Source organism: Acomys minous, assembly GCF_964271855.1.
Source record: "Acomys minous genome assembly, chromosome: 10".
Lineage (NCBI taxonomy): Eukaryota > Metazoa > Chordata > Mammalia > Rodentia > Muridae > Acomys > Acomys minous.
Window position 1 is genome coordinate 68,730,187 of NC_140491.1, and position 13,512 is coordinate 68,743,698.

Here is a 13,512-nt window from a genome sequence, read left to right on the forward strand (position 1 = left end):
CACCGCTGTGCCAGGCCTGGCGTTCAAGGTCTTGACTGTAACCCTGATTGGCTTGAGACACACCCACGAGGCTGCTGGGGCATCTCTGGGTGAGTCTGTGAGGGCTTGTCCACAGAGGGTGAGCTGAAGGCTCTGACACAGTCAACAGACTGACCCTTCCATAGGCTCAGCCTTTTAGCAGGCTCCTGGGAGAAGGTGGGCTGGGTAAGGTGTGGCCTGGCTAGAGGAAGCAGCTCACTGGACATGTGTCTCTGCAGAGTCTCTCTTGTCCTGCCCACCTGTCTCTCAGTTTTCTGTCTTCTTTGATGTGAACCGCTCGCTTCCACCTAGCTTATCCCTGCTAGGATAGAGAGAAACTTCCAGAACCAAGAACAGGCCATTTGATTCCCGTGGAATGTTTGCTATTCCATGTCCAACCGCCTCCCGCTCCGTGTGTCTCCTATCTTAACTGGAGCCCTCATGAAAGCGACTATTATGATCCAACTGGAGCTACGCGTCCTTCGCCCACCAGGTCTCCACTGAAGGCCCAGTGGCTGGAATACTTTTGGAGGCCACATCTTTCATCTGATTAGCAGTTCATCAGAGCCATTCATGATGGCCGTGTGCCTGTGACCCCGGCATTTGCTAGGCTGAAGCAACGCAAGGGCTGTGAGCTTGAGGTTAGCCTGGGCTACTTAGCCAAGTGGTCTCCCAAATAAATAAATAATAGGCCTGGCAAAATGGCTCACTGGGTAAAATGCTTGCGTGCTTCATGACCTGGGTTTGATCTGCAAAATCCACAGTGGAGAGGGCTGACCCCCAAACTTTGACCTCTGACTTCCATATGAGAACCATGGCACACACATCCTGGTGCACAAAGGTGTGCATACCCCCCAAACACAAAACAATAGCCCTCTAGCAGAACTGAGGAATGGGAGCCTTAAGTAGTCCAAGGTGGTCTTAAGATAACAACTCTAAGCTGGGTAGTGGTAGCGCATGTCTTTAATCCCAGCACTTGGAAGGCAGAGACAGGCGGATCGCTGTGAGTTCGAGGCCAGCCTGGTCTACACAGTGAGTCCAAGACAGCCAAGGCTACACAGAGAAACCCCGTCTCGAGAGAGAAAAAAGATAACAACTCTAACATGGCCAGGTGGGATGCAGGACAGAGCTAGGTCGCTGAGACCTGAGGTGTATAGTCATATTGGTTGGGCAGGAAATGTAAGAGATAAGTAAATTGCCTCCCATGTTTCCATTAGTAAGATAGGGATGCCTTCCCAGAGTGGCTGCACTGCTTCCTACCCTCAGAGGCTAAAGTGCTCTGGGTTCCCTGGGTAGTTTCCCACATTAACTCACAAGCTGCCAGAAATGCAGACTCCACAGCCCAGAACCCTGATTATAGACTAGAAATAAACACAGGATCACAAAGTATCTTTTCTAGGGTCTTCGAGCATGGATCCACTTACAAAAGACTTGTCCGTGTCTTAGATTTATTTTCCCTTTAATTTTTGTTGTTGTTGTTGTTTTGTTTTTCCGAGACAGGGTCTCTCTGTGTTAGCCTTGGCTGTCCTGGACTTGCTTTGTAGACCAGGCTGGCCTCGAACTCACAGCAATTCACCTGCCTCTGCCTCCCAAGTGCTGGGATTAAAGGCGTGCGCCGCCACTGCCCGGCTTTCCCTTTAATTTTTACAACTTTGTTTTGTTTTAAATCAAAAGCACGTTAGCTGGGTGTGTCTCAGGAACTTGGGAGGCAGAGGCAGGTGGATCAGTGAGTTTGAGGGCAACCTGGTCTATACAGTGAGACCCTGTCTCAAGAAAGCAAAGTGTTGGGGCTGGAGAGATGGCCCAACAGTTAAGATATTGGCTGCTCCTCTAAAAGAACAGGTTTCAATTCCCAGCATGCACATGGCAGCTCTCTGCTGTCCTTAATTCCAGTCCCAGGGGCCCTGACACCCTCACACATGCAGACATACATGCAGGCAGAACACTAATGTACATAAAATAAAAATAAATAAATAATTGCTGAGTGGTGGTGGTGGCGGTGGCGGCAGCAGCGCGTGCCTTTAATCCCAGCACTCAGAGGCAGGTGGATCTCCGAGTTCGAGGTCAGCCTGGTCTACAGATCGAATTCCAGGACAGCCAGGGCTACACAGGGAAAGCCTGTCTCAGAAAAGAAGAAGAAGGAGGAGGAGGAGGAGGAGGAGAAGAAGAGAAAGAATGAAAGAAAAAGAAAAGTATTTTTAAAACTCTTTTTAGGTTCTAAGATGAAACTGCAGTTGCAAAATGTATTTCCTGCATTTGTGCCGACCACTTCCTTCCTCTTTTTATCTTTTTTTTTTCTTCTTCTTCTTCTTCTTTCAAATTGTCTTCTAGACTGCTAGCAGGGTACGGGTGTCCCAGCTACTGACAGGGCCAGACCACTGCTGCCTTTAAAGAACTGCCCTTCCATGGCCTTCCTGATTTCTGAAGGATTTCTTCAGAGAATTAGTCAGTCTTTTTTGTGTAAAACAGAAACGGGACGCAAGCCTGAAAGATGCTTATACACTCAATAAAGATGTCAACTCAGTGGCCCCAGGGACAGCAGAGGAAGCCTGCAGCCACGTCATTCCAAATGCCACCCAGTGCTAAAGATGAGGCTGGAGACAGGCAATCTCCCCAAATGGTGACAGGGTTTAACACTCTGCTACTCATCTGGCTTCAGTCCCGGCAGACCCGCCCCTGCCCTTCCCGATCCCCCGCCCCCGCCCCCACCCCCACCCCCTCTGTCATGCAGACTGTGTTCCTAGGGTGGCAAATGTCCCAGGCTGTCCAGTGGTCTTGAGACAATGATCAGACTCAGGTGAACAAAATGCCTTCTTGCTTAACGATGGCAGAAGTTCTTGACTTCAATTTTTAACCTCTCTTTAAAACATTCCATTATATAATCTTATAGGACATTAAAACACAGACATGTATGTAGTTAAAAATAATAAATGTTTAAAACACATACATATATACATAGTATATGGACTTCTATGGCCAGGGCAGTGGTGGCGCACACCTGTAATCCCAGCACTTGGGAGGCCGAGGCAGGTGGATGTCTGTGAGTTTGAGGCCAGCCTGGTCTACAAAGTGAGTCCAGGACAGCCAAGGGTTTGTTTGTTTTTCTTTCTTTCTTTCTTTCTTTCTTTCTTTTTTCTTTTTCTTTCTTTCTTTTTTTTTTTTGGACAGTGTTTCTCAGTGAGGCCCTGGCTCCTGGAATTCACTCTGTAGTGCAGGCTGACCTTGAACTCACAGCAATCCACCTGCCTCTGCCTTATGAGTGCTGGGATTAAAGGCGTGCACCACCACACCTGGCTTCTCTACTCCTGCTTCTTATCCTGACTTTCCTTCATGATGAACTGTAGCAAGATGAAATAACCCCTTTCCTCCCCCACGCTGCTTTGCTTATGATTGTTACCAAGGCAATAAAAAGCAAACTAGGACAGTCTACACAGTGAGTTCCGGGCCAGCAGCCGGGACTACATAGTGAGACCCTGTCTCCAAAAAGCAAAACAAAAACCTCAAGTCAGGGGCGAGCAAGACTGCTCAGAGGGCAAAGGTGCCCGCTGCCAAGCCTGACAACCTGGGTTCAACGCCCAGAACCACATGGTGAAAGGAGAGCCCTGACTCCTGCAAGTTGCCCTTTGACCTCCACTGGCATGCGCACCCCTCTACCGGATCTGGATAACTAAATAAACAGCTGAATGTAAAAACCTGAATTCTGCTCTGTGGAAAAATCCGTGAGCGACACTAAGTCCATGGCCAGAGCCTAAACCGAACCTCAGCTCTCATTCTCCGGTCCATCCATCTTAGAAGTCTCTCGAGATGTCTTCATGGCTCAGGACCTGCTATCTGGCCCTATAACGGAGACATTTATGTAATGTCTTCAAATTAGTGACATTTAAACTCTAACACTTTTACTTTTTTTTTTTAATTGTTCTTACTTCCGGGAGAAGTGATTTGGTAGTCTCTGTATCCTTGGCTGCCTTGGAATTTGCTGTTGTCCATGCTGGATATGAACCATCCTGACTGCTGGGATTACACCTGTAATGTCCCTCCCCCCCCCCCCAAATTTTTAGGAGTCTTATCACTATAGAAACTGGTCTGCTCTTAGGCACTTAGGTTGAGAATTCTAGCGTAATTTAATTTTTGTTTTTCCAGCCTGGCCTGGAACTTGCTACCCGAGGCTGACCTCAAAATCCTGGACATCCACCTGTTTCTGCCTCCCAAGTGCTGGGATTAAAGGTGAGTGCCGCCACCACACCTGGCAATAATTTAACTTTTATGTACTTCCTCAAATTGAGTTTTGTAACAAGAGCCTCATGATTAAACCAGAGAGAAGGTTGCCCAGGCGGTGCTGGCGCACGCTTTTAATCCCAGCACTCGGGAGGCAGAGGCAGGAGGATCGCTATCAGTTCGAGGCCAGCCTGGTCTACAAAGTGAGTCCAGGACAGCCAGGGCTACAGAGAGAAATCTGTCTCAGAAAAACTAAAAAGAAAAAAGAAAGAAAACTAGAGAGCAGGTGACTTCACTGGTAACTAGGGGCTCTGACTAGGCTTCTACCCCCCCCCCCCACACACACACAGGGCAGAAGGAGAGAACCAACTCCTGCCATTGTCCTGATATTGAAGTTTATAAAAACAAACAAACAAATAAACAAAAACAAGCAAACAAACAAAACACCTAATTCAACTGCCATTTTCCATTTCTGCAGCTGGTTGTAGCCACTGACTGTAGCTTCTGTTAGACAACTGCCCTCTCTTGCATTTAGGAGTTATGTAAGAGACAGCAGTCACATGACAGGGCCGGGTGGTTCACCCGGGGCCTCGGATGGACCTGATTTTAACTCGAGTGTTTGGAACACAGTGCACTCTCTGTTGGGAAACATGCGTGCGTATACAGGCTGTTCATTTTGATAACCATCCCCTGCTATCCCACACCAGGCTGGCAAACCATGGCGCTGTCAGAACTCCAGGACGAGGCCCCGCCATGTTCAACCAGCATGCTTTGACTGTGGAGCAGTTGTCACAGTGACCTGGACTTCAAAGTTTTTGGCCCTGGATAATCATTCCAGTCCTGTCTCTGGGAAACGCCACTGCACACTACACCACAGAAGGCAGGAGCCTCACAGGCCATGGTGGCGTGCTCCTATCAAGCACTTGCGGTACCCACACCATGCCAGCAGCCATGAACAACGGACCAGGAATAGATTCAAACACTTCAAATATTGGAGATCCCATCAACTTGCTATATTTCTGCAAAAGTAAAAAACAGCCCCAGGTGTATAGCCCTGGTGGCAGAGTGTGTGCTTGCCTGGTGTGCACAAGGCCCCGAGTTCCACTCAACATGGAATAAACTGTCATCCTGGCACTTGTTACAGCCAGTCTGGTCTCCACTCAGAAAGCCAAAATACAAAACCAAAGCTATAAAACAAATAATCAAACCTCTTATCTCTGGCTGGGATCCAGGCCTAAGGGAGCTGTCTGGCATCATCCCTTATCTTGTTTAGTTTTGATGTGGTCCCCTAAGCTGCACTGGCTGGTCAGCCCCCAGGGTCCCCGGGTCTCTGCTTCCCAAAGTGCTGGGATTCAGGCATGCATCACCATGCTTGGCTTTTACATGGGTGCTGGGAATCCGAACTTGGGTCCATGCAATCCCTTCACCCGCTGAGCCATCTCCCTGAGCCTCAAAAGGGAGCTTGAGGCTTTGTGTTGGTGGAAGGATAAGATTTGTTTTTACGAGCCAGGTGTGGTGGCGCTCGCCTTTAATCCCAGCACTCGGGAGGCAGAGGCTGTCGGATCACTGTGAGTTTGAGGCCAGCCTGGTCTACAAAGCGAGTCCAGGACAGCCAACACACAGTGAAACCCTGTCTCAAAAAAACAAACAAAACAAAAGATCTGTTTTAACTAAAACTGGAAAATATATTCCAACATATGTTTGTCCAACAATATCAAGCAAGGAACCACCTGAAGCTGGAGAGCCCAGGCTCTGACGGCTGCTTATCTGCTGAGGAGAGGCTGAAGGACAGCCTCCTTCGTCACTGGGCCTCTGAGGAACACAGTCTCCAGGTACTATCCAAATAAACACCCCTGCCCAGGGGAAAAAAAGAAAAACCTTCCAGGGAATTACCAGGCTCTGAAAAGTGTCCTAAGGTGGGTGGGGACTTCTGCAGGAAGTCTTAACACAGTAGTACTGTGACCATGGTGACTCAGAGCCCCAGGAGGAGGGTCAGTGACATCTTCAGAAAGAAAAGGCGATTCAGCTCACACCTAGGCTCAGAAATGCATGCAAGATTATGCTTCACATCCCCTGGGCTGTCACGCACAATCTAGAGTCTAGACAGATGCATTCTGGGAGGCGGGCCGCAGCACTCTATAAGCTGCCTGGCTGGCCAGTAGGAACAGGAAGGTGAGCTGAGTCAAATACAATCAGGTCACTTAATCATCTGTGGAAACCGGGACAGAGACGTCTGTGTTGAGTCCAAGACTGTCAGAAGTAGCAAAGGAAAGCAGGTGTGGCCATGCACTCCTAAAATTGCAGCATTCGGGAGGTTGGGGCAGGTGGGTGGCCAGCTTAGACCTGTTTCAAAAACTAAAGCAAAAGCCGGGCGGTGGTGGGGCAGGCTTTAATCCTAGCACTCGGGAAGCAGAGGCAAGCGGATCTCTGTGCATTCGAGGCCAGCCTGGTCTACAAAAGAGAGTTCCAGGGCAGCCAGGGATAGACAGAGAAATCCTGTCTCGGGGTGGGGGTGGGGGTGGGTGGGGGGTGGGGGGGTGGGGGTGAGGTGGGGGGCAGGTTTGGGGAGCAAAGATAACACTAGGGAATTCAATGAGAAAAGCGGACTTCAGGGTTCTACATAGCCTACGATGGACGGCAGGTCCCAGGTCACCTTTAAAGCAAAAGGACTTGAAATATTCAGTGTTTAGACATCAGTTTTGTGCTTTGAGGGCTGTGGCTCCCAAATTGAAAGCCTCACATTCCTGGTGAGGGAGGTCATGATACATTCAGAAAAATAATAAACAAACAAAGATGCTTCCTGCAGGGAAAGGTAAATCAATGGCAAATATGAAAGTATCTGAGGTAGCAATTCAATTTGAAGGTAAGGCCAAACATCCTAAACTGGGGCGCTGGAGAGGGCTCAGTCAGGAAAGTGTCTGACGTGCTAACATGCGAGTTTGCATTCTCAGCCCTCTAAACAGCAAACAAACAAACAATACTAATAACACCACTACCAACCAGGCAGTGACATTCACCAGTACCTCAGCACTGCCAGGGCAGAGACGGGCAGCCAGGACCTTGCTGGAAGGCAGCCGAGCCACAGCAGCAAGCTCCAGGCTCAGTGGAAATTAAAACAACAACAACAACAAAAAACGGAGCAGACAATGAAACACAGAGCCAGGGGTCGGAAAGATGGCTCCGAAGTTAAGAGCCATTTTGTTTTGCAAAGAATCCTGTTCATCACCACCTATGTTGCCTGTAACACCCGCTTCAGGGGACCCGACACCCTCTTCTGGTCTCTGCAGGCACAGTACACATGTGGTACACAAACATATATCCAGGCAAACGTCCATAGACATAAAATCAAATCAAGATATTTCAGCTAAACAAGAAAAGAGCGACAATTCCTTTAATAATAATAATAATAATAATAATAATAATAAATGGTAAAATCAATTTTTTTTTTTACTTTCTCTTCCCTCCCCTTCCTTTCTTTTTGTTTTTGGCCAAGGTCTCCAGTGGCTCTAGCTGGCCTTGAACCTGCAGCAATCCTCCTGGCCGACGCCACCTCCCAAGTGCTAGGATTGCAGGCCTATGCCATAACACTCTTAGTGGGAAAAAACCTGAAGCACTCTCCATAATCAAGAAGAAGATAAAAAAAAGCCACAATGACTGTTGCTCTCTGTACAAGGAGGTCACAGACTGTAGCGGAAGATAAGAAAAGCAAATAAATAAAAGGCACAGAGATGGGGAAGTGGAGTACAGCTGCCAGCACTAGCTGCTGACGGAAACCCAAACCAGGGCCAGCAGGGAGGCTCTGGGCTCTGATACTGATGTACGCCCATGTTCTACACATCTGTGAACTAAGGTCTCAGAAACAGGGCTGATGGGGCCAGAGAAGATGCTCAAAGGTGAAGAGCAGTGGCTGCTCTCACAGAGGACCAAGGTTCAGTTCCCACCACCTACCCAGTGGCCCCCAACCACCTGGAACTCCGGTGCCAGGGAATTGGATGCCTGCTTTTGACCTTCACCGGCACCAGGTACACACATGGCAAACAGATCTACATGTAGACAAAACATTCATACACACAAAAATAAAGATCTTTTAAAAAAGAATTTGTACATTTGTGCCATATATGTGTACGTACACACACACACACACACACACACACACACACACACAAGGCCTATAAACTGAGTTCACTACATTTACTCTAGAGTTTTCAAGTATACGTCAGTCAGTCTAGCTTAGTTTTTTATTATTTAGAATTAGCTTCTATCTATCTGTCTGTCTGTCTGTCTGTCTGTCTGTCTGTCTCTCTCTCTCTCTCTCTCTCTCTCTCTCTCTACCTACCTATCTATCCATCTATCTACCTATTGTTTTCTTGATTTTTCAAGACAGGGTTTCTCTGTGTTACCCTTGGCTGTCCTGAACTCTCTTTGTAGACTAGGCTGGCCTCTCACAGTGATCCACTTGTCTCTGTCTCTTGAGTGCTAGGATTAAAGGCGTGTGTCACCACACCTAGCCCACCTCTGTATTTTAAAAAAATAATCATTTATTTTAGTTTTTTCAAGACAGGGTTTCTCTGTGTAACAGTCCTGGCTTTCCTGGACTCACTTTTGTAGGTCAGGCTAGCCTCAAACTCACAGTGATCCACCTGCCCCTGCCTTCTGAGTGCTGGGATTAAAGGCCACCACGCCAGGTCTTTTTTTTTTTTTTTTTAAGATTTATTTATTTATTATTTATACAGTATTCTTACTGCATGTGTCCCTACACACTAGAGGAGGGTACCATATTTCATTATAGATAGTTATGAGCCACCCTGTAGTTGCTGGGAATTGAACTCAAGACCTTTGGAAGAACAGACAGTGCTCTTAGCTTCTGAGCCATCTCTCCAGCCACTAGCCTTCCTTGTAATTGTGACATTCCCTCACTCTAGGCATCTCGAAGTCAACTAGAAGAAACAAATGGCACAGTGAAAAAACAGAACTTGCTGGGTGTGGTGACGCATGCCTTTAATCCCAGCACTCTGGAGGCAGAGGCAGACGGATCGATGTGAATTCGAGGCCAGCTTGGTCTACAGAGCAAGTTCCAGGACAGCCAGGGCTATACAGAGAAACCCTGTCTCGAACACACACACACACACACACACACACACACACACACACACACACACAGAGCAAAACTTTTCCAGGGAAAGGCAGACTGCGATGCCCAAATGGCCCAGGGCACCATGAATGAATGCCACTATTTAACAGCATAATTGTGTTTACGTTATCTTGATGACTTTTATAAAAAGAAAATGGGGCTTCTAGGGAAAAAACACACACACTGGGCCTGGGAGGACAAGGGAGCACTTTATGTCCGAACCATCACAGAGGAAAGAAAGCTACCGCAGACTTCCAAATGCCTCTCTCACCCCAGACTCCTGGGTATCGGCCCGAATGAACCCACGACACAGCTGGGCAGACGATCAGCCTATACAAAGGCCTTGAGGGGCCCAGCTCTCTCTCCTCCAGGGGCTGAGATGGCTGCCTCAGCTCCCTAGACACGGAAGTGGCCTTTGACAAGCCCCCGAGGAAGAGTGTGGCCTCCTGAACCACTCCTGTTTCCACACGGCCGGGTCTCCCCATTAATCTCCTTGGTGACTAGGTTCCACCGCCCCCTCCCCCCTGTGGACTTCTGGTCCCTGTGGTTATGACACAAAACAAAACCCTTCCTCTCGTCAAGTACCCTCTTGTGGTTATGTCAGAAAGAGGAAGCTGGGGCCGGGCCTCTCAGGGGCAGCCTGGGAAGCACACCTCAGGGAAGTGAGACTGGGTCCCCTCACCTTTTCCACATCGGCCTTGGTTACATTGATATCAGCATCCATCTTCTCAAAGTACTGCTGCGCACGGTCGGCCTCCTTGCAGTCGCGCTCAAAGCGCCTCTTACTCTGTGGACAGAGCACAGCCAAGCCTGCGGTCATCCACCCATCCTGCCACCCCATGGGCATTCTCCCCAGACCCCGTGCATGGCGCTCCATCATTTCCGGAAGTGACGTCAGCATTTGTTCACATTACAGTGACCCTCGTCTGCTCTCTGCATAGGATTTACCTGCCTCTACTTGAGTGTTTTTTAATGAGTGTGTGTACCTGCTGTGTGTGCGCATGCATGTGCACGAAGAGGTCAGAGGTCAACAATGGGTATCTTCGCCAATCACTCTCCACGCGGTTATAAAATTTTTAAAAAGGCTTATTTTCGTTTTAACCAAACGTGGTTGTGTGTGCCTCTGGGTGCAGTGTAAGTACCTTCAGAGCTAGAGGTGTTGGATCCCCAGGAGCTGGAATTAGAGGTGGTTGTTGTGAGACGCCCAACATGGGTGCTGGGAGCAAAAGTATCATGTGCTCCAGATTGCTGAGCCATTCTATCTCCAGCCCACCCACCTCGCTCTCTGAGACACCCTCTCTCACGAAGCCAGGAGCTAGGCTGCCTGGCCTCCCCAGGCTGGGGTTATAGGCACGTGCCACTGCACCCAACTTTTCAAGTGGTGCTGGGGCTTTGAACTCAGGTCCTCATGCTCCCGAGGCACATGCTTTACCCACGGAGCCAACTCTCCAGCCCTCCTCAAGCTTTCCAGCCCAGCACTTTATTTGCCATTACCGGTCTAGGAGCAAATCAAGTGCAATACAGATGAGGTAACTCTAGAAAGAAGACACCTTAGTGGTCTGCGCTGCACTAGGCTTTTCCTTAGTGAGCCATCTTCAAGCCAGATTCAGACTGGGGCGGGAGACGCTGGTTTAGCTGCGGGATTCCCACTTACCGACTCCAGCTGCTTCCAACACGTCTCTATGTGCTGCTGAGCTTTCCGCCCATCGTGGAAGTTCTGTGAAGTGGAAAACAGAGCAGGAGTCAGCACCCACCCTCCGCATGCTAACACGGAGGGAAAGCCTTCCATCTACTTAGGCAGCTTTAATGATTTGCATTTATTTTTATATTTGTGTGAACCATGTTTGTGCAATGCCCCTTGAGGCCAGAAGAGGGCATCAGATTCCCCTGGGCTGGAGTTGCAGATGGTTGTGAGCCACCACGTGGGTGCTGGGAACCAAAGCCAGGTCTTCTGCAAGGGCAGCAACTGCATTTAACTGCTGAGCCATCTCTCCAGCCCGGTAAGTAGCATTAAGATATCACCTGGGCTGGAGGTGTGACTCAGTGGCAGTGTGTCTGCCTAGGACGTGTGAGGCCCAGCAAAGCAAATAAACATTGACCACCTAGTCTGTGCAGTCCAAATAAACCTAAGCGTTCATGCCAGGTTCGGTGGTTCACGCCTGTAACAAGTGTGGTTGATGCCGGGAGGGTTTCCATGGTTTCAAGCCAGACTAGATGAGACCATAGTCTCAAAAAACAAGCAGGGTTTAAATCATAAACAAGTTAAGGGGAAATGGAAACAAGGCTGGTTGTGGAGTTCCTTCTTAAGTTGTAGACACAGCAATATTGAATGTGAAATAATGTGTTGCTTGCAAAAACAGGAATGCCTTACTGAGCCAGCCGTCACAACAGGCGCCGTAGCACAGATCTCTAATCCCAGCACTCGACAGGCAGAGACAGGAGGGTGTTTGAGGCCAGCCAAGGACGCATAGTGAGACGCTGTCTTAAAGGGGGGAAACTTTCAGCAACCACCCGGGGTCATCTTTTGAGCATCAGTGAATACACATGTTACATTTTCACCTCCCACACGTGAGAAGTGTACTTCTTAGCTGTCACCTCCAGCTTCTCCTGACTTAGAAAACCACGCCTGCGCCTCTATGAATCTGTCCGTTTTGGATATGTCGCATAATGGAACCACACAGACTGAGGACTTTTGTGATTTGGCAGGATGTCAATATTTCTTCCTATTCACACGAAAGGATGCTTTCAAGGTTCATCCTGTTGTAATATATGTATCTGTCCAGCCATTCTTTTTTTTTTTTTTTCTTCCTGGCTGAATAATAGCCCACTGAATAGATATACCACATTTATGTATCTACACATTGGTGAGGGGACATTTGCTTTGTTCCTAGTTTAGGAAGACTATAACACAAACACTGCCGTGGGCCTTATGTAAATAGATGTTGTATCTTAGAAGCTTCAAAATTACTTTGTTATTGTGCCTAGGTGTGCATATGAAAAGTGTAGTGGCGTTGCAGGTGCCACAGGACATGTGGAAGCCAGAGGGTGACTCACTGGAAGTGGTTCTCTCTTTCCAATGGTGGCTCCCTGGGGATTGAACCTTATCAGTTGAGCCATCTCAGCATCCCTAGACTCCTTTAAAACAGAAAGGCCTCATGGTAGACATGTGACTAGTGTTAACGTCCAAGGACCCCAGAGAGCCAGGTCAGGGTAAGTTGCTAGGAGAAGGGGAGGAGATGGGGTTAGAGTGGGGGTGCTGGTGGCTCAGGTGAACAGCAGGCGGGGGTGGGGGGGGTGGGGTGGGGGGTGAGTTTGAATTTGGGATATGAAGGGCTGATTTCAGAATGGAGGCTGTTGCCTGGTGACACGGCAGGGGGGAGAACCTTTGCCAGGCTCCACAAGCACTCTGACACTGGCCCCAACAGCAGCCATCGTGGGTGACTTTTGATTAGTCAAGCCACGGGGAGGTCTGGATCAGATATGAATGAACAATAAATCCTGGGTCTGAGTGGATGAAAGTACCTGCCTTCCGCCCTCAGGAGGCAGAGGCAGGTGGATCTCTGTGAGTTGGAGGTCAGCCTGTTCTACAAAGTGAGAAAAGAACAGCCAGGGATGTTACACAGAGAAACCCTGTCTCAAAGGAAAAGAAAAGTGCCTGCCACCAAGGCTGATACCCAGAGTTCAATCTGGGGTCTCACAAGGTAGAAGGAGAAGCCGGGAGATGGTGGCGCACGCCTTTAATCCCAGCATTTGGGAGGCAGAGGCAGGCGGATCACTGTGAATTCGAGGCCATCCTGGTCTACAAAGTGAGTCCAGGACAGCCAAGGGTACACAAAAAAACCCTGTCACAAAAAACAAACAAACAAACAAACCCAAACAAGGTAGAAGGAGAGACTCAGCTTCCAAAAGTGGTCCTCTGACTTCTGTTCAGGTGCTGCCCTAGTGTACAGGCATGGCCTCAGTTTTGACCTGAAGCAAGGTCCCACAAGGCAGAAGGAAAAATCAAACCCACAGAGCTGACCTGTAACCTCCAATTGCACACATGACACACGTGGCCAATAAATAAAGGCCAGCATTTGGCCCAAGTTTCATAAGGAAAAAAGGGGAGCCACAGTGTGAGGAGGGTAAATAGAGCTGTAGTCTTATTT

General features: G+C 48.7%; 1 protein-coding gene across 10 annotated transcripts in view; it reads right to left on the reverse strand.

Annotated features, from left to right (window-relative positions):
• The window catches only part of FNBP1 (formin binding protein 1), a 122,069-nt gene that overhangs the window by 44,586 nt on the left and 63,971 nt on the right, over positions 1–13,512 (reverse strand). For all 10 annotated transcript variants that reach the window (XM_084799951.1, XM_084799948.1, XM_084799952.1 and 7 more), the window contains exons 5-6: positions 11,019–11,081; positions 10,047–10,151 (exon numbers count right to left, since the gene is read on the reverse strand). In XM_084799951.1, coding sequence (XP_084656077.1) covers positions 10,047–10,151; positions 11,019–11,081 — 168 coding nt within the window. The remainder of the gene's footprint in view (positions 1–10,046; positions 10,152–11,018; positions 11,082–13,512) is intronic.